General features: G+C 31.3%; 1 protein-coding gene across 1 annotated transcript; it reads right to left on the bottom strand.

Annotated features, from left to right (window-relative positions):
- Nucleotides 1-8,938: 8,938 nt before the first annotated feature.
- On the bottom strand, nucleotides 8,939-26,625 carry LOC143240698 (LHFPL tetraspan subfamily member 2a protein-like). Its single transcript, XM_076483574.1, has 6 exons — nucleotides 26,337-26,625; nucleotides 24,674-24,881; nucleotides 23,883-23,899; nucleotides 22,906-23,157; nucleotides 18,334-18,447; nucleotides 8,939-9,848 (listed from the first exon to the last, which is right to left on the bottom strand). Exons 2-6 carry the CDS (start codon nucleotides 24,838-24,840, stop codon nucleotides 9,706-9,708), a joined length of 693 nt encoding a protein of 230 aa, XP_076339689.1. The 5' UTR covers nucleotides 24,841-24,881; nucleotides 26,337-26,625; the 3' UTR covers nucleotides 8,939-9,705.
- Between the last annotated feature and the right edge of the window lie 697 nt (nucleotides 26,626-27,322).

Genomic DNA, 27,322 nt, shown 5'->3' with positions numbered 1-27,322 from the left:
TTTTTCGAAATTGGACCGAAACCAAAGACTCCTGACGTTAGCCCACCAGTGGCACAACGGCATGTCTGCGGACTCACACCGCTAAAAATCGGGTTTGATATCGTTTGGGTAGCTTTGAGCTTAAATCAAAACCAAAGAAAAATACTTGTTATAGTTATTCGTTATCAAAGAGACAACAATTGTATGAAGTAAATATGAGCTTATAATATTTTGTCTACGCTGTAAGTTCGATTCTCCGGAACCGGCATGACAAGATGGTTAAGGCGCTCGACTCGCAATCTGAGGGTCGCGGGTTCAAATCCCCCTGGCATCAAGCATGCTCATTCTTGTAGCAGTAGGGGCGTTATAATGTGACAGTCAATGATGCCACTATTCGTTGGTAAATGAGTAGCCCAAGATTCTGCGGTGATGACTAAGTGCCTTCCTTCTAGTCTTACACTGCTAATTTATGGACAGATAGCCCTCGTATAGCACTCCGTGAAATTGAACGAACAAATCGATTTTCCGCGTTGGACACAACAGATAGCTCAATGTGACTTTGTGCTAAAACAAAGAAACAAGCAGTATCTAATGTTATTACTTACTCCAAGGGGGTACATCTGTTCCCGGGCGCAGCATCGGGTGGACGCCAAATTGATGTTACACGATTAGGAATTATGGCTTACCTTTTTGTCACGAGGGGGCGCGGAAGACTGACTTTGTTCCCTGGCGCTGAAAACCCTAACTACGCCACTGTAGATTCCTCAAACCTTTTTGTGTTTATCAATAAAAACAATTGGACATAAGGTCATAACTTCCAATTTTGACAGCGTATGTATCATCTCTAGTTTAGACAGTATTAGTTTTCAAACAGGTTGGTTGGGTTTTGGAATGAATTGCCTGTAAGGGTAGTAGAGGCATTAAAATAAACTAGAGTTCAAGAAAAGATTGGATGAATACAAGAGTAGTAAGGATTGGTTATAATTGGGAGCTGGAAGAGACATCTATGGTCAACTAATAAATTATTTTTTCTTTAAAATTTATGAAATTATTAATTGGTTGTTGCTGTGTACAAAGCTGCATCGAGTGCTATCTGTGCTTTACCATCCACGAGTATCGAAACCCGATATTTAACGTCGTAAGCCTATTGAGGCCGACAGTGGTGATGATTAAAAGTTGTAAAAAAAATATTAATAATCAATGAATTATATATATCGTACGGCCAGTTCTAAATGATGCGTTGTAGAAAGAACCAGAAATCAAGCCTACAAATTGTACATTTGGATCTAAATCATGCCTAAATTAAAGAAATAACTAGAACTGTGTAAGTTATACGTTTAATTTTAAAGTCGAGGTTGGCTGTTGCATTTCGCACAAAATTATGCGATTGTTCTTCCTTCTTTCTAGGGCCCAGTATTACCAGATGGTTAGGACGCTCGACTTGTAGTCCGAGGGTTGTGGGTTTGATTCTCCGTCACATAAACATGCCGTGGGGAGTTATAATTTGACCGTCAAACCCAAGAGATGACGGTAGGTGGTGATGTTCTTCCCTCTAATTTTACGCTGCTAAATTAGGGATGGTTAGCGCAAATGGTCCTCGTGTAGCTCTAGAAGAAATTAAAAACAAACCCACCGTTAGCTCGTGGACTTCTTTAATCGAATACTATGATTTGAACATTACCCTTATAACAAACCCACGAGAAAAAAAAAAGGGAGTAGGGCACTCTCATTTTTTCTATTTTTAGGTCACTTGACATGGGGCCCCCCGCTAGTACAGCGGTAAGTCTCTGGATTTACAACGCTAAAATCAGGGGTTCGATTCCTCTCGGTGGGCTCAGCAGATGGCCCGATGTGGCTTTGCTATAAGAAAAACACACACTTGACATGGGTCTCCGACCTATAGAATTGTGCACTAACATATCGGCCCCCTTAAAAAAACAAAAAAAAACAACTAGAAATTAATCTAAAAACTTCGAGAGTTTTGCCAGTTTTTCTTCAAAAGAATTGCCTTTGTTCTTGCGAAAAACATTTTAGTCGCACAGCCAACGCATGCTGCATCCTAGAGGGCAGCCCAGTGCGTAAGAATTGAACAGAAAGATGTGTGTGTGTGTTTTCTTATAGCAAAGCCACATCGGGCTATCTGTTGAGTCCACCCAACGGGAATTGAGCCCCTGATTTGAGCGTTTTAAATCCATAGACTTACCGCTGTACCAGCGGGTCACTATTGAACATAAAAGCAATTCTATTTGTGGATATCCCGAAATAATGCGATCGCATTTCGTCGACCCTCATATAACAGGGCTCCAACTGTAACAATGAAAAATGAGAAGACTGAAAGTAAACTTAAGTGATCCATAAATGTAGCTTGATATAAAACTAGGTTCATGAGACTAATACTATCTCCTATTTGTAGACGTCTTTACTTGCAAATAAACATCACTATTTATCAATCAAAACGTAATCGGTTCACTGACATCTTGCCCAGTTAGCTGTCTGCTAATTAATCCTAAATGTTAAGCTTGTTTGTTTGTTTTGAATTTCGCGCAAAGCTTCATAAGGGCTATCTGTGCTAGCCGTCTCTAATTCAGCAGTGTAATACTAGAGGGAAGGCAGCTAGTCATTACCACCTCCAACTCTTGGGCTACTATTTTACCAACGCACAGTGGGATTGATCGTTACATTACAACGCCCCCAAGGCTGAAAGGGCGAGCAAATTTAGTGTGACGGGAATTCGAACCAGTGGCTCTCAGGTCATGAGAGGTGGGTGGTGATGACTAGCTGCCTTTCCTCTAGTCTTATACTGCTAAATTAGGAACGGCAAGCGTAAATAGCCCTCGTGTGGTTTTGCGCAAAATTCAAAACAAACAGACAAACAATAATAAGTAAAATGCTATCAGGATTTCGTTTTCTAATTCGACGTTATTTATTGAAGGTTGTTTTATTTTATTCTAAATTTATTTAGTCTTTTCCATTTAATGACATTTTTAGCTGAGACTGACTCAAAAGACCTCGCAGTATCTATTACGAATTAAATGCCACTTTCTTCCAATTGTGTTTACGTCTAAGAGAACGTTTTGCACACAAAAAAAACAAAAACTCCGCGTTGGTCTTTTCTGAACTTAAGACCGGTGCGCTCTCTGTAGTGATAAAAAGGTATTAGTTTAAGTTACGAATTATAGATTAATAAAAAAAAAAAAATCGGTGCTAAAATAAAATTAATCAATAGTTCTATCTCTAGTCTGATTCTTTTTAGGAAAAACAAGTTCATAAAGGTGATTTGACATGTTTTTGTTTTTCTAAACAATCCAAATCATATTATAAATTATTTATGTCGTTTTTGCTATTGTAGTTAGCGATACTGATTGAATGCAGTTCAAACAACTTAGGTAATAATTTGTTCATGAAAGTTTCAATTCCATTTTTAATATACTCGTATGCAATATACAAAAATTACACGTGCTTAAACAGTCGAGACAACATTGACAAGAAACATTACATATTATTCATATTTTTGTCTTTTTTTCAGCCGAGAGTTTTGTAGTTTGTTTATAGAGCAAACCCCCAATGGGCTATATTTTGTGTCTGAGCAGAGAATCGAGCCCTGGATTTTAGTAAGTAAGGTTTGTAAGTCTGTAAAGTTACAATAGTTAATAATAACAGATTAAAAAGAATTATTCCTCTCAAGTCGTGTGATAAAGATGGCATCGGTCCGGCATGGCCAGGTGGTTGAGGCACTCGACTCGTAATCTGAGGATTGTTGGTTCGAGTCCTGGTCACACCAAACACGTTCGCCCTCTCAGCCGTGGGGGCGTTATAATTGACGGTCACTCCCGCTATCCGTTGATAAAAGAGTAGCACAAGAGTTGGCGGTGGTGGTGATGAGTAGCTGTCTACCCTCTAGTCTTACACTGCTAAATTAGGAACGGCTAACGTAGATGGCCCTCCTGTAGCTTTGCGCGAAATTCAAAACAAACCATAGATGGCGTTAATGATATGAAATTAATTATATGAGTAGGTTAAATTAATTAATGACACTTTTATTTTTAATAGCACTTCACGAATTTATTGGTGGCAAGTTTTATTTGTAAAATTGATTTTACATCAGAATATGCAAAAATGTATGGATAGTCAATCCAGACAGCAGTATATAAATACGCACAAGTAAACAGAAATCAAGTTTTCTTTCCAGATATGATAACACTTACTTCAAAGGCCTACATTCTCATCAACGTATTTAGCGTAAGTAACGCAACAAGTAAAACCAACAAAACAAAACGCTTTCATAACCATTTCAGGAATCAAACCACTATAGTAATGAGATTCTTTCAGTTGTCGTTCGTATCATAGATCACACAAGTATCATTACAAAGCTGAACACAAACATCAGAGTTCGGTTTTCATGTGTATTCCAAGGAAGCCAAGATTTTGAGTGTGTGTTTTCTTATAGCAAAGCCCACTTCGGGCTATCTACGGAGCCCACCGAGGGGATTCGAACCCCTCATTTTAGCGTTGTAAATCCGTAGATTTACCGCTGTACTAGCGGGGTTCCGAGATTTTGAAAGAAAACGGTTTGAAATCGAATTCTGTCAACGTACTTTATGCAATTGAATTTGCTTCCCAACGAAACTTAAAAATCAAACAATAGAATGTAAATGAGTGCAAAAATGCAGACTACGTCACAATTTGTTTTTTTTTGTAAATACAACAATGGGTATGAAATTGTCGGTAGTTTACGACGCTGTGATAGAAACTGTTTTCTTGATTAAAACTCAAAGCTAGAGCAAAGAATCGTGGTTGATCTTTTTGAACAGTCTGAGTGTCACATCTAACGATTTTTTATTTGCATACTTCGCACTCAATTTTTTATCATGTGCACACAATCTGGTCAAAAAAAGCATTTTTATCAACGTTATTTAGCACTAATATTTACGTGTCAAAAATACTAAATCAGGTTAACAGTTACAGAGATCCATGTACACTTTTCTGTAACGACAATCAAAGCAAGCTTTTAAACGGAAGTGATATTTTCAGGTTCGGTTCTCCACTCCGTAAGTATTATCACTCAACAGAGGGAGCTGTAGGTTTATTTTGTTTTGTTTTGAATTTCGCACAAAGCTATTCGAGGGCTATCTGCGCTAGCCGTCCCTAATTTAGCAGTATAAGACTGGACGGAAGGCAGCTAGTCATCACCACCCACCGCCAACTCTTGGGCTACTCTTTTTCCAACGAATAGTGGGATTGACCTTCACATTATAACGCCCCCACGGCTGAAAGGGCGAGTATGTTTGATGCGACCGGGATTCGAACCCGCGACCCTCGGATTACGAGTCGAATACCTTAACACACTTGGCCATGCCGAGGCCCCTTTAGGTTTATAAAAACACAGGTAATCATTACACTAGAATAACATTTAAAGCAAAACTTATTCTGTAAAAAATTGTGACTTCAATCGATCATCAAATTATATTGATTTAAAAACCTTTTAATCGGAATATTCTTTACTTTATAAACATAAAACCGGAGTTTTAGATACATATTTTATGATATTTCGATAAAAGAAATATCCATCAATGAATACCTCAACAGAAAAGTAACTGGGGAAAAAAATCGTATGTATAATTAAAAAAAAACACTACGTAACAAAATTTTTACTTTTTCTTGTTCCTAGTCAAAAAAGTGTTATTTCCCAATTGCTCATGCCTAAAGTAAATGGAAAAGACCGATTTATCTCTTTAAACTTTGCTTTTGTGACCTGAGAGCGTATAACGAAAACATGATGGGAGAATATTTTTGGGGGCTGATACGTGAAAGTAATTTACATTACAGTCGCAAATTTGAAAAACTACTCACTTATAAACAGTTTTGTATAACTTTAGTATAAATACATGTAAATCTTGATTCGTAAGTTGTTTTATTCAGACCTCATGTAAATGAAAATGTGTAAATTTGTCCATTTTTACATGGAAAATAGGTTAATTTCTAAATTTCATTATCCAAGTCACAAAAGCAAAGTTTGAAGGGAAAAATGACCATTTTCTGTACTTTTACAACATAAGCAATTAAGAAATAACATATACTATTCAGGAACAAAATTTGTGTTACATAGTGTTATACATTTATACCGACCTTTTCAAACACGTTCATTAAAATACACTAATGACTAATCTGTAAGATCCTGAGATAAAATGCTTGATATTACTGAAAGACTAAACAAACCATTAGAATCCTCATTTTTAGAATTGTACAGTAACAATATGATTTATTAGGTTTATAAGTATAATCCTTCACCCGTCAGTCATAGCCTAAAACACTTCAGATGCTTTGACATACCGTCATAATTAATTATGCGCTATTATTCAGTGGACTAACTGGTTATTCATTTGTATTTGAATTTCTATCAAAAAGTAGATACTTATATTTCATCACTATATGAATCCTATTTTGTTTATTTGCTTCTCTTTTGCAAGTAGCGCTAATGAGCTACAAGTTCAGCGAAACTAGTCTACAGCAGCGGTAATTACAAATCAAATAACAAACTAGACTTTACTGAAGTTTTAATGAGGATTCGTTCGATTTGTTAATATTAAACAGAGAATATACAATAGCCCACGAAGAAGAGAAATTCACCAATAAACATAAGATTTCACGTACACGTTAATAAATCCAAAACAATGACAGAAAAGCTATGCCACTCTTTGTTTTACCAATTATAGTTCGTTTAAACACTAGTTGCGTTTTAATTTGTTAATGAAATGCGATATAGTAGGTGTAGCTAAATATATTTTAATTTATAATATAGAAAATAAAGCATTATGTTTTACGGCACACTAACATTCTCTTTTACTTTGACACTCAGATATTTGGGGCTGTCTTAAGAGAACACTGTTTGTAATAGATATATCATAATTAATATATTTCAATATACTTAAATAGGTGTTAACATGCGCTATAAAAACATGTAGGGTTAGGTGTGTTACTAGTAATTACGAAAATATGTGAAACACTATCCCAGGTTTGTGCTTCAAGTTATAAATTAATGCTTAGGAATAGGTAATATTAATGAACATAAAAATAGTTTTAAAAAAATATTTTGAGCGAGTGATCTGACACAGATAAGCAATACCTTCTAAACAATCACTTGGATCACCTGTCACACAAAACTGAAACCTATTAAGCTTTGCTAAAATGAATATTAAAGCGTTTAAGGATGTAATTTATGATAAACAAAAGAATCGGTCTCAAATGCTTTACGATAACTTAAGAAAGCGGTTTGTGACATAATTATGAACGTATTTCAACTGATTTCCAATAACTTAAACGCTTTGTGACGTATGTATGTGTTGTTTTTTTTCTCATAGCACATCGGGCTATCTGCGATCCCTTGATTTTAGCGTTGTAAATCCGTAGACTTACCACTGTACTAGTGGGAGGTTGTGATATATAACTGTGAACGTATTTCAACTGCTCTGCGATAACTTAAGAAACAGTTTGTGACATATAATTATGAACGTATTGGTACGAAATAGAAACGTTTTGCTAAAAAAAACAACTTTCTGTATTATTCCTTACAATATATCAAATTATTGTCTCAGGTGACGTCCTTAAAAATAGGTACACTATGTTTATTGGGATAATAGTACTGAACATTATTAGTAACTCCTAATCAGAGCTAGTCAGTTACTTTGACTAAAAGTACAAGTATGAGTAATGAGTATAGGTGGTTAAATACTTGTCTTATATTTGTATTAAAAAAAACAAACTAGAGTGCATTATTTCATCAGATGGATACCCTTGCTGTTAACGTTTTCGGCCGTAAACCCAATAATATCTCACAAGAATCTGTCAGCTCAGGAATTATATTAAGATTATATTGTTAGATTATATTATATTAAGTATTCTAACTAATACTGTTAAGAAAAACAGCATCAAGAAAGAACAGCGTATTCCTCGTTTTGTTTAAAATTATCCGAAATGAAGCTATTTTTTACCTATCACTATAATAGCAGTTACGTCTTGATATATTATAATTAAAAATATGTAAAATACTAAAGATTTTGTGCTCCAAGTAGGCTTAGTGGAAATACAAGTTTATGCACACGTTATGAAAAAAAATCATGTTATTCAGCAGAAAGTTATATAATGGATTATTTGTGTTCGGCTCACCATGTGCATCGAAACCCGAATTGAGCGCTGCAAGCTAGGAAACTTACGGTCCAATTTTAAATTTCCCGAAACTCATTACTTAGTAAAAATAAATGCTTCCTACAATGAAATAAAACAGATTATAATGTAACATTATGATAACCGATATATCGTGTCCCACGAATACAATTAATGTTCCAATCTCAAGGGCTGATCCCGTGGGTGTTTAGGATAAGATTTTGGGCTCTACTTCTTCATTGAAATCCGGTATCAACCCCTGGCGGTATAAATAGAGGTTTTCACTTTTTAGTCATTGATTTTTTATATATTTAGTTTTACTATGCAAAAAATATTGCACAAAATTACTTAATCAAAAATGCTGACATCTGTTTCTATGATAAACAATTAATAATAACATCTGTGCACGTCGGTATAACTTACCGCTAAGCCTGAAAATCACCAAGTATCCTTCAATTCATGTTACTTTAAATTGTATAGTTTCAAAACCACAACAGACATTTTGTTTATCCAGACGTTTCATGAATGGTTACATACTTAACACACGTCAGTATATTTTGTAAAGAGATACACGTTTACTACGCTGATCAATACGAGGTACCAACACAGGACCTCACAGTAACCAGTAATTAACTCAGTTATCATCTAGAAACAACAGCAAAACATTGCATTCCAGTTCATAGCTTCAAACGTTATAAAAAATATGTAATTAATAGAAAAGGTGATTTGACGCACACATGGTGAAGTGAAAGTTGCTAAACAATTGGCACCAAAGAAAATATTAAGAAGACAATTGACACCGAGTTAAAATTATTTATTTTAACTTAATAGTTGGAAATTAAAACATGATATAAACAACCGTATAATTACTTCTATTCCACCCTGCACGTGTATATACATGGAATACACGATGAACACTTTTTTAACCTTTTTTATAAAGACATAAAACTGTCAAAAAAACACACAACGTTGTAAAGCAAAACAATAAAACACACGTACAATGGGAATATTGTCAAAGTTTAACAACAAAGAAATGGACGACTTGTATTAGGAAGCTTGTGGAAAGGAATATGTAATGCCCATCGTAGCGTATCTAAATACTTATTTAGTAAAACGAATTCAGAGCTTAAAAGGTTTCACAAAAAGTAAGAGTTAGCTTTCCAAATACTGCTGTAAATTGTTCAAATCTAATGTACTGTTATCAGCTTTTAATCGAAGCCAACGCTAGTCCGTACTGACAATTTTTTTTTTTTTTGCCTTCATTGATTCAAAACGAAATCGGTAAATTTCGTAAGTCACGTTTCATGAAAGTTTATAACTGAGGATTATAACTGACTGAACATTTCTTTAGTTACGAAAAGTTTTGTTTTTTTTTCCTGCAAGTCTCTGTTGTTGCTTTTACGTAAATATGTACAAAAACATTAGTATTAAATGTCTCGTTTACTTCCACTAATGTGCTGCCACCTGTCGGAGTCGTCAGTTGCAGTCCGTTTAACCCTTTGAGCACAGACTTCGGTGGAATTGTCATAACTTTTAAACAAAATGCAGAAACTTGCATTTTCTAAATTATAACAAGCAAATCAAATTTTTCCCTTCCAGAATTTCATCCTGTACTTTGTCTGAAGAAGTAGAGATTTCAGCTTGAACCGACAGTACTGAACATATAAATGTGATGATTGTGCTTCCGATAGCCAAGTAAAATGCCCAACCTAATAAAGAAAAGTGAAGAAAAGCAACTGATTGGTATATTTCAGAAATCACTAGAACTATGAAATGTGAAACTTATAAGTGCTTACCTAGGTTAATATTTTCATTTTTTAGTTCGAAACGTCATCTTTAAATTTACGTCATAAGTAATCTGAATCACCAGACTGTGGTATTGTAAGAGCTATATTATAATCACAACTTTTAGACCAAAATAATAGCTTGTTCCCATAAATGAAGATATGCCCCATTATTGAAACAATGGAAAATATATTTTTAACACTCCTACGAAAAGTGGGGCCTAATAGGCCCCAGAGCAACTTGAAAGGTTATTAATATTAGGCTAATAATTTTGTATTTAAATGAAATTGCCATTTAAATCCATTAATGAATGGATTAACGAGATTCCCATTGTCCCTATCTACTATCTAGCGAAACCACAGCCAGGGGAACGGGCTTGGAGAAATCAGGACTAGAAACGTCTTTTCGTAGGAGTGTTAAGCTCATACGTACCGTTTAATACTAAAACTAGGTCAGATGTTGGTAAATCATGATGTATTCGTTTATTTTGCTTGTGGTGCAAAAGTACACAGTGGACCACCACCTGCCCTTCCAGCATGGCAGGGATTGAGCGCTGAATTCTTGAATTATAATCCTTCATCTTACTGCTAAGACACACAGTTGTTTTTGTTTTGTTTTTTCTTTCAAAAACAGATTAATGACAAGAAATATTCCCTGTAAGGAAATGTTTGTTTCTTTGCTCCAATATTTATTTCACTTTTTAATTTCATATTTTAATTATTACAAGCAAAGTAAACAGATAAATGTATGCTTATATACAAGCAAGTAATTTTAAAAATATATGATAAAGTTAGTATTTTAATGGCTAATACTATTACAGAATTATAAAAAATATATGATAAATTAGTATCTTAATGGCTAATACTATTACAGAATTATAAAAAATATATGATAAAGTTGGTATCTTAATGGCTAATACTATTACAGAATTATAAAAAATATATGATAAAGTTGGTATCTTAATGGCTAATACTATTACAGAATTATAAAAAATATATGATAAAGTTAGTATCTTAATGGCTAATACTATTACAGAATTATAAAAATATATGATAAAGTTAGTATCTTAATGGCTAATACTATTACAGAATTATAAAAAATATATGATAAAGTTAGTATCTTAAAGGCTAATACTATTACAGAATTATAAAAATATATGATAAAGTTAGTATCTTAATGGCTAATACTATTACAGAATTATAAAAAATATATGATAAAGGTAATATCTTAATGGCTAATACCATTACAGAATTATAAAAAATATATGATAAAGTTGGTATCTTAATGGCTAATACTATTACAGAATTATAAAAAAATATATGATAAAGTTAGTATCTTAATGGCTAATACTATTACAGAATTATAAAAAATATATGATAAAGTTAGTATCTTAATGGCTAATACTATTACAGAATTATAAAAATATATGATAAAGTTAGTATCTTAATGGCTAATACTATTACAGAATTATAAAAAATATATGATAAAGTTAGTATCTTAATGGCTAATACCATTACAGAATTATAAAAAATATATGATAAAGTTGGTATCTTAATGGCTAATACTATTACAGAATTATAAAATATATATGATAAAGTTAGTATCTTAATGGCTAATAGTATTACAGAATTATAAAAAATATGTGATAAAGTTAGTATCTTAATGGCTAAAACCATTACAGAATTATAAAAAATATATGATAAAGTTGGTATCTTAATGGCTAATACTATTACAGAATTATAAAAAATATATGATAAAGTTGGTATCTTAATGGCTAATACTATTACAGAATTATAAAATATATATGATAAAGTTAGTATCTTAATGGCTAATACTATTACAGAATTATAAAAAATATATGATAAAGTTAGTATCTTAATGGCTAATACTATTACAGAATTATAAAAAATATATGATAAAGTTGGTATCTTAATGGCTAATACTATTACAGAATTATAGAAAATATATGATAAAGTTGGTATCTTAATGGCTAATACTATTACAGAATTATAAAAAATATATGATAAAATTAGTATCTTAATGGCTAATACTATTACAGAATTATAAAAATATATGATAAAGTTGGTATCTTAATGGCTAATACTATTACAGAATTATAAAAAAATATATGATAAAGTTAGTATCTTAATGGCTAATACTATTACAGAATTATCAAAAATATATGATAAAGTTAGTATTTTAATGACTAATACTATTACAGAATTATAAAAATATATGATAAAGTTAGTATCTTAATGGCTAATACTATTACAGAATTATAAAAAATATATGATAAAGTTAGTATCTTAATGGCTAATACTATTACAGAATTATAAAAAATATATGATAAAGTTGGTATCTTAATGGCTAATACTATTACAGAATTATAAAAAATATATGATAAAGTTAGTACCTTAATGGCTAATACTATTACAGAATTATAAAAATATATGATAAAGTTGGTATCTTAATGGCTAATACTATTACAGAATTATAAAAATATATGATAAAGTTGGTATCTTAATGGCTAATACTATTACAGAATTATAAAAATATATGATAAAGTTGGTATCTTAATGGCTAATACTATTACAGAATTATAAAAAAATATATGATAAAGTTAGTATCTTAATGGCTAATACTATTACAGAATTATAAAAAATATATGATAAAGTTAGTATCTTAATGGCTAATACTATTACAGAATTATAAAAATATATGATAAAGTTGGTATCTTAATGGCTAATACTATTACAGAATTATAAAAAAATATATGATAAAGTTAGTATCTTAATGGCTAATACTATTACAGAATTATAAAAATATATGATAAAGTTAGTATCTTAATGGCTAATACTATTACTGAATTATAAAAAATATATGATAAAGTTAGTATCTTAATGGCTAATACTATTACAGAATTATAAAAAATATATGATAAAGTTAGTATCTTAATGGCTAATACTATTACAGAATTATAAAAAATATATGATAAAGTTGGTATCTTAATGGCTAATACTATTACAGAATTATAAAAATATATGATAAAGTTAGTATCTTAATGGCTAATACTATTACAGAATTATAAAAATATATGATAAAGTTAGTATCTTAATGGCTAATACTATTACAGAATTATAAAAATATATGATAAAGTTAGTATCTTAATGGCTAATACTATTACAGAATTATAAAAATATATGATAAAGTTAGTATCTTAATGGCTAATACTATTACAGAATTATAAAAAATATATGATAAAGTTAGTATCTTAATGGCTAATACTATTACAGAATTATAAAAAAATATGATAAAGTTGGTATCTTAATGGCTAATACTATTACAGAATTATAAAAAAATATATGATAAAGTTAGTATCTTAATGGCTAATACTATTACAGAATTATAAAAATATATGATAAAGTTAGTATCTTAATGGCTAATACTATTACAGAATTATAAAAATATATGATAAAGTTGGTATCTTAATGGCTAATACTATTACAGAATTATAAAAAATATGTGATAAAGTTAGTATCTTAATGGCTAATACTATTACAGAATTATAAAAATATATGATAAAGTTGGTATCTTAATGGCTAATACTATTACAGAATTATAAAAAAATATATGATAAAGTTAGTATCTTAATGGCTAATACTATTACAGAATTATAAAAAAATATATGATAAAGTTAGTATCTTAATGGCTAATACTATTACAGAATTATAAAAAATATATGATAAAGTTAGTATCTTAATGGCTAATACTATTACAGAATTATAAAAAATATATGATAAAGTTGGTATCTTAATGGCTAATACTATTACAGAATTATAAAAAATATATGATAAAGTTGGTATCTTAATGGCTAATACTATTACAGAATTATAAAAATATATGATAAAGTTAGTATCTTAATGGCTAATACTATTACAGAATTATAAAAAATATATGATAAAGTTAGTATCTTAATGGCTAATACTATTACAGAATTATAAAAATATATGATAAAGTTAGTATCTTAATGGCTAATACTATTACAGAATTATAAAAAATATATGATAAAGTTGGTATCTTAATGGCTAATACTATTACAGAATTATAAAAAATATATGATAAAGTTAGTATCTTAATGGCTAATACTATTACAGAATTATAAAAATATATGATAAAGTTAGTATCTTAATGGCTAATACTATTACAGAATTATAAAAAATATATGATAAAGTTAGTATCTTAATGGCTAAAACTATTACAGAATTATAAAAATATATGATAAAGTTAGTATCTTAATGGCTAATACTATTACAGAATTATAAAAAATATATGATAAAGTTAATATCTTAATGGCTAATACCATTACAGAATTATAAAAAATATATGATAAAGTTGGTATCTTAATGGCTAATACTATTACAGAATTATAAAAAAATATATGATAAAGTTAGTATCTTAATGGCTAATACTATTACAGAATTATAAAAAATATATGATAAAGTTAGTATCTTAATGGCTAATACTATTACAGAATTATAAAAATATATGATAAAGTTAGTATCTTAATGGCTAATACTATTACAGAATTATAAAAAATATATGATAAAGTTAGTATCTTAATGGCTAATACCATTACAGAATTATAAAAAATATATGATAAAGTTGGTATCTTAATGGCTAATACTATTACAGAATTATAAAATATATATGATAAAGTTAGTATCTTAATGGCTAATAGTATTACAGAATTATAAAAAATATGTGATAAAGTTAGTATCTTAATGGCTAAAACCATTACAGAATTATAAAAAATATATGATAAAGTTGGTATCTTAATGGCTAATACTATTACAGAATTATAAAAAATATATGATAAAGTTGGTATCTTAATGGCTAATACTATTACAGAATTATAAAATATATATGATAAAGTTAGTATCTTAATGGCTAATACTATTACAGAATTATAAAAAATATATGATAAAGTTAGTATCTTAATGGCTAATACTATTACAGAATTATAAAAAATATATGATAAAGTTGGTATCTTAATGGCTAATACTATTACAGAATTATAGAAAATATATGATAAAGTTGGTATCTTAATGGCTAATACTATTACAGAATTATAAAAAATATATGATAAAATTAGTATCTTAATGGCTAATACTATTACAGAATTATAAAAATATATGATAAAGTTGGTATCTTAATGGCTAATACTATTACAGAATTATAAAAAAATATATGATAAAGTTAGTATCTTAATGGCTAATACTATTACAGAATTATAAAAAATATATGACAAAGTTAGTATTTTAATGGCTAATACTATTACAGAATTATAAAAATATATGATAAAGTTAGTATCTTAATGGCTAATACTATTACAGAATTATAAAAAATATATGATAAAGTTAGTATCTTAATGGCTAATACTATTACAGAATTATAAAAAATATATGATAAAGTTGGTATCTTAATGGCTAATACTATTACAGAATTATAAAAAATATATGATAAAGTTAGTACCTTAATGGCTAATACTATTACAGAATTATAAAAATATATGATAAAGTTGGTATCTTAATGGCTAATACTATTACAGAATTATAAAAATATATGATAAAGTTGGTATCTTAATGGCTAATACTATTACAGAATTATAAAAATATATATGATAAAGTTAGTATCTTAATGGCTAATACTATTACAGAATTATAAAAATATATGATAAAGTTAGTATCTTAATGGCTAATACTATTACAGAATTATAAAAAATATATGATAAAGTTAATATCTTAATGGCTAATACCATTACAGAATTATAAAAAATATATGATAAAGTTGGTATCTTAATGGCTAATACTATTACAGAATTATAAAAAAATATATGATAAAGTTAGTATCTTAATGGCTAATACTATTACAGAATTATAAAAAATATATGATAAAGTTGGTATCTTAATGGCTAATACTATTACAGAATTATAAAAATATATGATAAAGTTAGTATCTTAATGGCTAATACTATTAGAGAATTATAAAAATATATGATAAAGTTAGTATCTTAATGGCTAATACTATTATTAGAATTATAAAAAATATATGATAAAGTTAGTATCTTAATGGCTAATACTATTACAGAATTATAAAAATATATGATAAAGTTAGTATCTTAATGGCTAATACTATTACAGAATTATAAAAAATATATGATAAAGTTAGTATCTTAATGGCTAATACCATTACAGAATTATAAAAAATATATGATAAAGTTGGTATCTTAATGGCTAATACTATTACAGAATTATAAAATATATATGATAAAGTTAGTATCTTAATGGCTAATAGTATTACAGAATTATAAAAAATATATGATAAAGTTAGTATCTTAATGGCTAAAACCATTACAGAATTATAAAAAATATATGATAAAGTTGGTATCTTAATGGCTAATACTATTACAGAATTATAAAAAATATATGATAAAGTTGGTATCTTAATGGCTAATACCATTACAGAATTATAAAATATATATGATAAAGTTAGTATCTTAATGGCTAATACCATTACAGAATTATAAAAAATATATGATAAAGTTAGTATCTTAATGGCTAATACTATTACAGAATTATAAAAAATATATGATAAAGTTGGTATCTTAATGGCTAATACTATTACAGAATTATAAAAAATATATGATAAAGTTGGTATCTTAATGGCTAATACTATTACAGAATTATAAAAAATATATGATAAAGTTAGTATCTTAATGGCTAATACTATTACAGAATTATAAAAATATATGATAAAGTTGGTATCTTAATGGCTAATACTATTACAGAATTATAAAAAAATATATGATAAAGTTAGTATCTTAATGGCTAATACTATTACAGAATTATAAAAATATATGATAAAGTTAGTATCTTAATGGCTAATACTATTACAGAATTATAAAAATATATGATAAAGTTGGTATCTTAATGGCTAATACTATTACAGAATTATAAAAAATATATGATAAAGTTAGTATCTTAATGGCTAATACTATTACAGAATTATAAAAAATATATGATAAAGTTAGTATCTTAATGGCTAATACTATTACAGAATTATAAAAAATATATGATAAAGTTGGTATCTTAATGGCTAATACTATTACAGAATTATAAAAAATATATGATAAAGTTAGTATCTTAATGGCTAATACTATCACAGAATTATAAAAATATATGATAAAGTTGGTATCTTAATGGCTAATACTATTACAGAATTATAAAAAAATATATGATAAAGTTAGTATCTTAATGGCTAATACTATTACAGAATTATAAAAATATATGATAAAGTTGGTATCTTAATGGCTAATACTATTACAGAATTATAAAAAAATATATGATAAAGTTAGTATCTTAATGGCTAATACTATTACAGAATTATAAAAATATATGATAAAGTTGGTATCTTAATGGCTAATACTATTACAGAATTATAAAAAATATATGATAAAGTTAGTATCTTAATGGCTAATACTATTACAGAATTATAAAAAATATATGATAAAGTTAGTATCTTAATGGCTAATACTATTAGAGAATTATAAAAAAATATATGATAAAGTTGGTATCTTAATGGCTAATACTATTACAGAATTATAAAAAAATATATGATAAAGTTAGTATCTTAATGGCTAATACTATTACAGAATTATAAAAAATATATGATAAAGTTAGTATCTTAATGGCTAATACTATTACAGAATTATAAAAAATATATGATAAAGTTAGTATCTTAATGGCTAATACTATTACAGAATTATAAAAAATATATGATAAAGTTAGTATCTTAATGGCTAATACTATTACAGAATTATAAAAAATATATGATAAAGTTAGTATCTTAATGGCTAATACTATTACAGAATTATAAAAATATATGATAAAGTTAGTATCTTAATGGCTGATACTATTACAGAATTATAAAAAATATATGATAAAGTTAGTATCTTAATGGCTAATACTATTACAGAATTATAAAAAATATATGATAAAGTTGGTATCTTAATGGCTAATACTATTACAGAATTATAAAAAAATATATGATAAAGTTAGTATCTTAATGGCTAATACTATTACAGAATTATAAAAATATATGATAAAGTTGGTATCTTAATGGCTAATACTATTACAGAATTATAAAAAAATATATGATAAAGTTGGTATCTTAATGGCTAATACTATTACAGAATTATAAAAAAATATATGATAAAGTTGGTATCTTAATGGCTAATACTATTACAGAATTATAAACATACTAAAGACCGTTTTGTCAAGGCTGTTTGCATAATTTTGATATTTTCCATACTGATACATCTTTCGATGTTATTTATTATCTATAACTTACCCAACATGCAATCTCCCAAAAGAAAAGGTTGTGCGTTTTCCCCACAAACAAGTTGCACACGGGTGCTTCCCCAACCGGCTGGATACAGAACTAATCCCAAGATGAACAATAAACCTGTGAAAAGATAATTTAAAATCCACTAGAAACGAAACGTAAGCAACAAGCTCCATATTTTATCTCACACACTGCCTACTCTCCCTGTGTATAATATATATCTGTTTGTTTTGAATTTCGCGCAAAGCTACACGAGGGCTATCTGCACTAGCCGTCCCTGGTTTAGTAGTGTAAGACTAGAGGGAAGACAGCTAGTCATCACCACCCACCGCCAACTCTTGGGCTACTCTTTTACCAACGAATAGTGGGATTGACCGTCATATTATAACGCCCCCACGGCTGAAAGGGCGAGCATGTTTGGTACGACCGGGATTCGAACCCGCGACCCTCGGATTACGAGTCGAACGCCTTAACACACTTGGCCATGCCGGGCCCACATACATCTGACATTAAAATAAATAACTTCAGTTTCTAATACTTTTATTATCTGACTCTGACGAAATATCTTAGAAACAAGGGGTTTGTTTTGTATGCTTACTAATTGAACGAATAAAATAAACATTTGCGTGCCACAAAGAATGGAAAATTGTACTTTTATTATTGTTCTTAACATAACAAACATTAAACGTGCAATAAAAACACTCATAAAGTTACCAATAAACAATACTATAACCAATTCTAACAGTTGTGGGTACACAGTTCATTCTAACGCTGAGGGTTACACAACATTGGTAGTTTTTCCGAAATTGGATTGGAGGGTCAAACCCTCAAGACTTTTCTCTTATCATCCTTAGCTTTGTGTTAGATTTGGTGCTGATTGCTCAAGAAATATGGAAACATATAAGATAAAGATACACACACACTTATTGACGTTTATTTATTGGACTATCTGCTCTCTCCGCCGTGGAGCATTGAGCTCCATACAGCTGTCCTACAGGAGGATAATCCATATGGAATATATATACCGCTCCTTTTAGCCCTGGGAGTGTTATAACATCACAGTCAATCCCACTAGTCGTTGATAAAAGAGTAGCCCAAGAATTAGTGGTGGGTGCTGATGACTAGCTGCTTTCCCTTTAGTCTTTCTGTCGAAAATTAGGAACAGCTAGCGCAGATAGCCCTCGTGTAGTTTTGTTCAAAATTCGTATAAACTAATATCTTTGTTTTTTTAATGGTAACTTATTGCTGTTACAGTAAGGACTTTTGTTTCTCACAACATTATTACAACAAACTGAAATAAATTAATGTAGGTTTATCGATCTGTAACGAATATAATCTTTAGAATTACATTTTCCTTATAATTACAACAGATACTCAGAAGTGTTTTTAGTGTATTAGACTAGGCTAGGGAACTCAGAATTTGGGTTCGTAACGTTGTCTTACCAGATACGCTTCAACACTTCAAGCTGTGCAAGTGTTGAGAAGAGAACCAATAATACTGGTGAATTACGAATAATCGTTCACAGGGGGAGTGGGTGCTTACTTAACATGTATAATCTGTTGCCGGTAAGCCTATATTGCATATAAAATATCTTACTGATGAACCGATTTCTTTAAAGATTTTTTTTATTCATTATTGGTATATACAGCAATCACAGAGGGGAATTATTAGCTCACAGTTACTATATAGAGCTGGTTTGTTTGTATTTTATATTGACTGAGGAAATACTTGTGTGTGTTGGATCACGTTACCTTGTATCGCGCGTATGTCAAATGTCTGTGTGTGTTTTTCTTATAGCAAAGCCACATCGAGCTATCTGCTAAGCCCACCGAGAGGAATCGAACCTCTGATTTTAGCGTTGTAAATCCGTAGACATACCGCTGTACTAGCGGGGGGCCTGTCAAATGTCAAAACAAACTTGCTTATTTTCCGAGCATTATATATAATATATTATTATTGTCTTTCTTTGACGTGAATTGCATAACGACTACTCATTTTAAATAGAGCCTAAAACTTGCTTTTTTTAGTACAAAAAAAAATCCATATTCGTTTCCTTATATGGAAATATTGTGATTTTTCTATATTTTGAATTTTGGCCAACAGAACCCATACGGCAATTACGATACAGGTGCTAACGTGTCGATCGAATATTCAACCGTTTCCACGACCGACAGAAAATAACACAAAAAATAAAAACGAATGAAGTCATCTTTCAACGGCAGCAGGAGGACCAAGTGAAAAATCTTATAAATAGGTCTTCGGTCCTCAGCAGCGTTTCTTCTAAGTTGCGTGGCCACACCACAACTAATCAAATGCCGCGCACTTCCTCAGTAATGCTGAGGAGTCTCCTTCTACCCTTAAAATAAAACATTAGCGCGCATCTATACATTGCCTTAATACTGTTGCACACGGCAAAATTCATTCCACACATGGACTGAAAACACTAGAGGGCACCACTAGTCCCGAGTAATGCGTTACGTATGTTACCTCAAGTTAGGCCAACCTTTTTCTCTCTTATAGTTAATAAAAATTCTAGATTCGTTAAATACAAAATAATCTAAGCTTATTTTCTTACTAGCTGGAAAACTCGTTTCCTTGAAGAAAGTTATGTAAGTTCATAATTAATGAAATATTATCTTAAGGCATGAAAAGATGTTTCCCTTATATGTAATTGTTAAAAAAAAAACACCCATAAAATCCACAAAACGCAAAAAGCAGAACTGAAAACTTGTGTGCATCTCTCCATGGACCTAATAAAACTCCATACCAATTTTGGAGAAGATCCATCCAGAAACTCTGAAGTAATTAAATGGACATACAACAGGCAGTGATATATTTACATATACATTTCAAACTTGAAAAAAAACCCACAAAAAACACGAAATTAACTTTTTAGTTCTATACAAATCTCCTTACTAAATAACTGGAACTGAACTTGTCTCTCGGTATGTCATCGGCGAGTTTCTAAAATTACAGTGTTAAAATACGGGGTTCGATTCCCCGCGGTGGAAAGGACAATCCATTGTATAGCTTTGCCCTCGAAACCCAAACACACAACTAAGCGAACTGAAAGCATGTTGAACTACAACAACAACAACAAAAAAGAGATGAAACTTGTTTTCATATTTATTTGTTCAATTGTCTTTCTTAACAACACAAAGCTGCTCTGCACACTGCGCGTATCGAAACCTAATTTTAGTTATAATCCTTCAGCCTTATTACCGAGTCACCGAACTCACGTGTCAAGGGTGCTCTTTAACTGAAAAAAAAAAAAAAGTTTTATTAAACAATTCGTATGGGCAGTTTGTTAAAGGGCACTTTTCACTGCGGAGCTCCAAAGAACAATTATGCGGAGAACAGATTTTAACAGATATTTAATAATAAACAGGAACGGAATTGTCTTTAGTTCTCTTTTGGCATTGCGAGTCTTAATTGTAACGCATGTAATATACAACTATAGCTGTTTTAAAACTTGGAGATAATAGCATGTTACTTCGATTACAGTTTCATGTTAAAGTCACATTTTATGTACGAAGAAGAATGGTCGGTTATTCTAATTTTGAGTCACTTGATCTCTTTTTGAGTTTTGGCTAAGAGGTCATTAGCATCCGTAATCGTAATTTCTTCAGTAGAATTGTGGGGAACCATCATGGCCAGGTGGTTGAGGCACTCGACTTGTAATCTGAGGGTCGCGGGTTCGAATTCCCGTCACACTAAACACTCACTCTTTCAGCCGTGGGGGCGTTATAATGTGACGGTCAATCCCACTATCCGTTGGTAAAAGAGTAGCCCAAGAGTTGGCGGTGGGTGGTGATGACTTGCTGCCTTCCCTCTAGTCTTACACTGCAAAATTAGAGACGGCTAGCGCAACTTTTTTTAAAGCTATGTTTACTGTTAAGGTCGTTACAGATACACCTATATATCACGGTTTAATTTTTTTTTTTGGAGGGGTAGGGTGGAGAAAATATATCGCTGAGAATTAAATGAAAGGCACGACCTAAAATGTCTAAGAAACACTGCTCTAGAATACAATTTGAATAGTTACAGCGTAAAAATATCCACGCGATGTGGTGAATTGGATTATATGTACCCGTAAAACAAGAGTTGACTACACTGCAAGCAGCGCCAACCATGTTATAACACTACGTAGTAATGAAACCTTTCATCAGCGTTTAAACCTGGACTGGACGAAAAGTAAAATACAAAGGAGAGAATAAATTCGAATTTCTGTTTAACTTCTTTCTATACAAAAAAAAAAGAAAAAAGGACAGGAATTTTATACGTATAATGAAATTAGGTTTGAAATACAGTCGCAGTTTCTTCCACAACTAATTTATCGAAAAGTGTCTTATTTTTACACTTACTCACTTGTAGTGTAAAAAGTTTATCTCTTTAACTTACATTAAGTACATAAAGTTAGAAGGTGAGCGACACGGACTTCACGAAATCATATCACAAAGCACTTTCTTTACACTATGTACCGAGAAACTCATTTAACAATCTTATCTTCATGAAAGACAAACTTTAGAAAAAAAAAAAAAGTCAAGTTTTATTATCTGGTTTTCAGTTTCGGTTACCTGCTATGGCTTGTATTGTTCCCGATATTGTAAAAATACTCTTTTTCACAATGCTACGAATACAGCAACCCAGTACTGACGTAAAGACAGTAAAAGCCATCAGCGCTATTCCAAAAGCAAAGAAAATCAGAGCTGCTTTCCAAAAATTGGGGAACTCCTGAGATGGCATTCCAAAGCTTGTTACAAACGGTGCACAACTATCTGTGAATAGCTGGTCCACTTTGTGGAGTTTTGTACATCGGTTATAAATACCTGAAAAGAAAGTGTTTTATTTTAGTTGCATTTTGCACGAATAAAACTACATAATTTCAATAAACTCTTGTAAATCTAATGTCTCGAAGTGAGATCTGTATTGTTATTACCATTGTCTTGTGAGTTTCTTCACACTGTTTAAGGAATCTACAAGTATTGTTCAGCAAAGATTTCATTAATTACACCAGTTATACCTGTATGTTTTCACACTGTTTGAAGGATCCACACACATTTATAGAGGATGCCTCACAAGCCAACATCATTAGAGAATATAACACAAAGTAGCAAGAAAATTGCTGGTTCACAAAAATCTGTTCAGAGCATAGTTCTACGTATAACGACTCCATACAGTTATGGAGCTTCCATTTATAAATTGTCTTTTTATTTTTAATAGGGTAAGTTCCAACATTCTGTATTCTAAGGAATTTATAAGCATCTGAAGACTGAATACTAAACTAGTACCAGATACTGGTATTTTTTATCTTGTTGTATTCAGGCCCAGCATGGCCAAGCGTGTTAGGGCGTGCGACTCGTAATCTGAGGGTCGCGGGTTCCCATCCCCGTCGCGTCAAACATGCTTGCCCTTTCAGCTGTGAGGGCGTTATAATGTGACGGTCAATCCCACTATTCGTTGGTAAAAGAGTAGCCCAAGAGTTGGCGGTGGGTGGTGGTGACTAGCTGCCTTCCCTCTAGTCTTATACTGCCAAATTAGGGACGGCTAGCACAGATAGCCCTCGAGTAGCTCTGTGCGAAATTCAAAAACAACAAACAATCTTGCTGTATCCAATTTCTAAGGATGTGTATTTAATAATTAAAAATCATAATTAAATTTAAAATGAAAGGTTAGGAAAGAAAAAGTGAACACCAGCAATATAAATAACAAAGAAATACTCTGAAATATTTCTCAAAAGTATTTAAAACGTCAAATTGTTCCCCAATAGTTAAAGAAAAGCGCCACCTGTTGAATGCGTTAGTTTTTTTGTTGTTGTTTTTTTTCAAATATGATTTACCAAAAGTTTTCATTTCACATATGTTTTACTGTTATTATGCAAAGCTAAACTTGGTTCTCTTTTGTAAATAAAATGAAAGAAAACAACAGCAGAACAACTACAGCTACTAATTCTATTAGAAAATAATGTATTACGTTGAGGTTAGAACAGTTATTCTGTCGTTTGAATTAATATCAATCGATATCTAGTAAAATTAGTTTGTTAACTTGTGATCCGCAAAATATTATGCGTGGAAAAATAAAAATCTGATGGAACTAATAGAATACATAATTATAAATGGAACACCTGAAAATCTCCATGTTACTTGATTTTCCGTTTTTTCACAAAGAAAAATATTTTTAAAATTGTTCGATATCATATAGGTTCTCTTTGGAATCCGAAACTTCTTATATTTTAATATACACTGGCAACTTTGTAGACAACCCAGTTTTGTGTGCGTTTTTATTGTTTGTAAAACGTTTCAGAACCAAATGTTCATTTTTTATCTTACCTAAAGTTGAGAATACATTTCGTCACTGTTCGTTTCAGTGTATGTCCTAGATCTCAAACCGGGTTTTCTTGGTGGTCCAATCAACCAACTGGGCGTGATCACGGCCGCCACCATAGCTAAAGATGTCGCTATCGTCAACAAAGTCCATAGCAGAGTTCGAGATGTCACAATGACATAGCACATGATGGAAAATATTCTGGCTTCGTCTGTTGGAATGGAGTGGTCTGCATAGTGGTCACAAAAAATGAATTCACAGATAAGATAAGAAAACCGTATCTAATTTTTGTTTAACGTGGACTAACCAGTTATCTATATACATAAAGCACAACACAATGTGTGTCTGTGTATTTGTACCTTACCTATCTACTCTGAGGTCGCTGGGCCACTTTCAATCAAACTTTGAGATGATAGTCTGGGAAGAAGAGGTATCTTATTGGGGGTTTACAACCCCTCCACATCCTTTATTGACGTTATTGAGCATTTATTACCTTTGACGTAAGTCAACATTAACTACAGTGGAACCCCTCTAAGCGGTCACCCCTTGAAAGCAGTCATTCAATCACAGTCCTTTTTTTTGTTTACATAGTCCCTAATTATGTGCAGTGGAACCCCTCTAATCAGGCCAGTTTGTCTCAGTCCCGAAGGTGGCTGCTTTAGAGGGCTTCCACTGTACATTCGTGTATAACGCCACGTTATTGTACCAAACAAATATTTTATTATAAATAAATAATTTATGTGGCAGGATTTTTTTTTCACGCTTTTTATTGAGTTATAAAGAAACACATGTTTAATTTGGAATAGAATGTCCAATTCAGGAAATAATCTTTCATTTATTTTTATGCTTCTAAATTTGAAGGACACTAAATAAAACAACGTGATTTTTACAGGAGTATTCTTGTTACTTTTAGTGCAAAGTTACACAATGAGCTACTACATTCTGTCTACCGTGGGAACTCGAACCCCGGATTTCAGCGTTGTAAGTTCATAAACTTACCGCTGACGCCTGGTGAACTTTCTGCAACAGTTGGATGTTATATAATGCCGAAATAAAGGTATGCCATTACGATTACCAGAACGGTTTGCATTTATTGTACAAACAGGTCCTTCAGGCTGTGCAGGAGAACCTAAGGACTTTCTCATCACTAATTTACCTGTGTGTGATACACTTTCCTAATAAGTATGACACAAGAAACTCGTAATAGTAAACTCACACTTACTTTAAAATAGGAGACGTGTGATGAGTAGTGAGCCTAAACTCTGGTGCGCATCTTGCCAACACATTCACTAAATATCTGTACAATTTGTGTAAATATATTTTGAATTTACATGTTAAAGTTCCAAGACTACACGTGATTAAGTATCCGTAAACGAATAGATTTCTAATCATTTGCTAACCCCCAGAGGAAATAGACCATTATGATCTATGGCTCCAGAAAATTTTCAAATAAGCTATTTAAAGAATTCACTCAAAAGACATGTGGCAAAGTTCGGATTTACACGGTGTTTACAGAGCGAGAAATGAATGAATGGCCTTCACTACGTTCATACAAATAATTTATAATAACACCTGCTTATAGAGGTTTCGTAAACAAGGACGACCTTTAGTTTTAGCTGGTATTCATAAACTAGGCCTTGAGTACTAAATGATCTACTAAGTTAATAAATACGGCGATACTTACGCCAAACAATTCAAGAAAAGTAAAGAATTAGTTCTGGCTGTTTCTTGTCTTTGGCATGAATGCTTTCGGCGTCTCACGCGAGAGCTTCAAGACAACGCAAAACTGCGCCCATAACGCAACCACTGTTTGTACGAATCCAACGCTGACTAAGTGAAAACAAGATGTGTTACGCGATAAGGGTTCGTTCAAGAACATCCGCCCTTTCACAGAACCGGTCTGTCTAGGCAGTTTTCGACCAGTAATAGTAGTTTTGGCCACCTGGACCACGAGCTAGACAGACCGCACGATCTAACGTAAGGGTAAACACCAGCGTAAGCTTTATACGCTGGTCGCCCAGTAAGCTCGTAAACATTATAAATTATTCAAAAACCAAAAAAACTTAATACATAATAGTATTCACTTCTAAGATGAAAAAAAAATCTCTTTCGCAATTTCCTTTAATCCCCCGTTTGAAACCCCCGCTATTTATTGGTTCGAAAAAAGTCCTCTCATTAAAGTCGCTCTTTCTGCTTTGCAGACCGACGACCTAATGCTGAATCCTGAAGGTTATTTATAAGCTTACATTACTAACACATCTTCCTAACTTAACATATGTTAATATACACCCTTCACGAACCTTACGGTCTCAAACCAATAATCTTTGTATTTCTTCCTCTTTTTCTTCGTTTTTAAGCGCAAAAACAACAACAAACTACATGATGTGCAACCAGCACTGTGGCAACCGCAAGCATCGAACCACGAATTTTTAAGCTATAAGCTTTCAAGCTTTCCGCTTAGCGACCAGAGGCTCAGCGGTTTAAGTTAACGTATTTATAATACGTAAAATTTGGGGTTGAAACACGTAGCTCAGTCAAAACAAACGAACAAAATATATTTGGAGTATAGACAGCTCGCTGCTCTGTTTACCTACAAAACTTAAACGGACATACCTCGAATAAGTAAAATGTTAGAACCTTTCAACAGTTAATAACATGATTCATAAATTA

Source organism: Tachypleus tridentatus, chromosome 13 (assembly GCF_004210375.1).
Source record: "Tachypleus tridentatus isolate NWPU-2018 chromosome 13, ASM421037v1, whole genome shotgun sequence".
Classification (NCBI taxonomy): Eukaryota; Metazoa; Arthropoda; class Merostomata; order Xiphosura; family Limulidae; genus Tachypleus; species Tachypleus tridentatus.
Note: the sequence above shows the minus strand (reverse complement) of the source record. Positions and strands in the feature narration are given on the sequence as shown.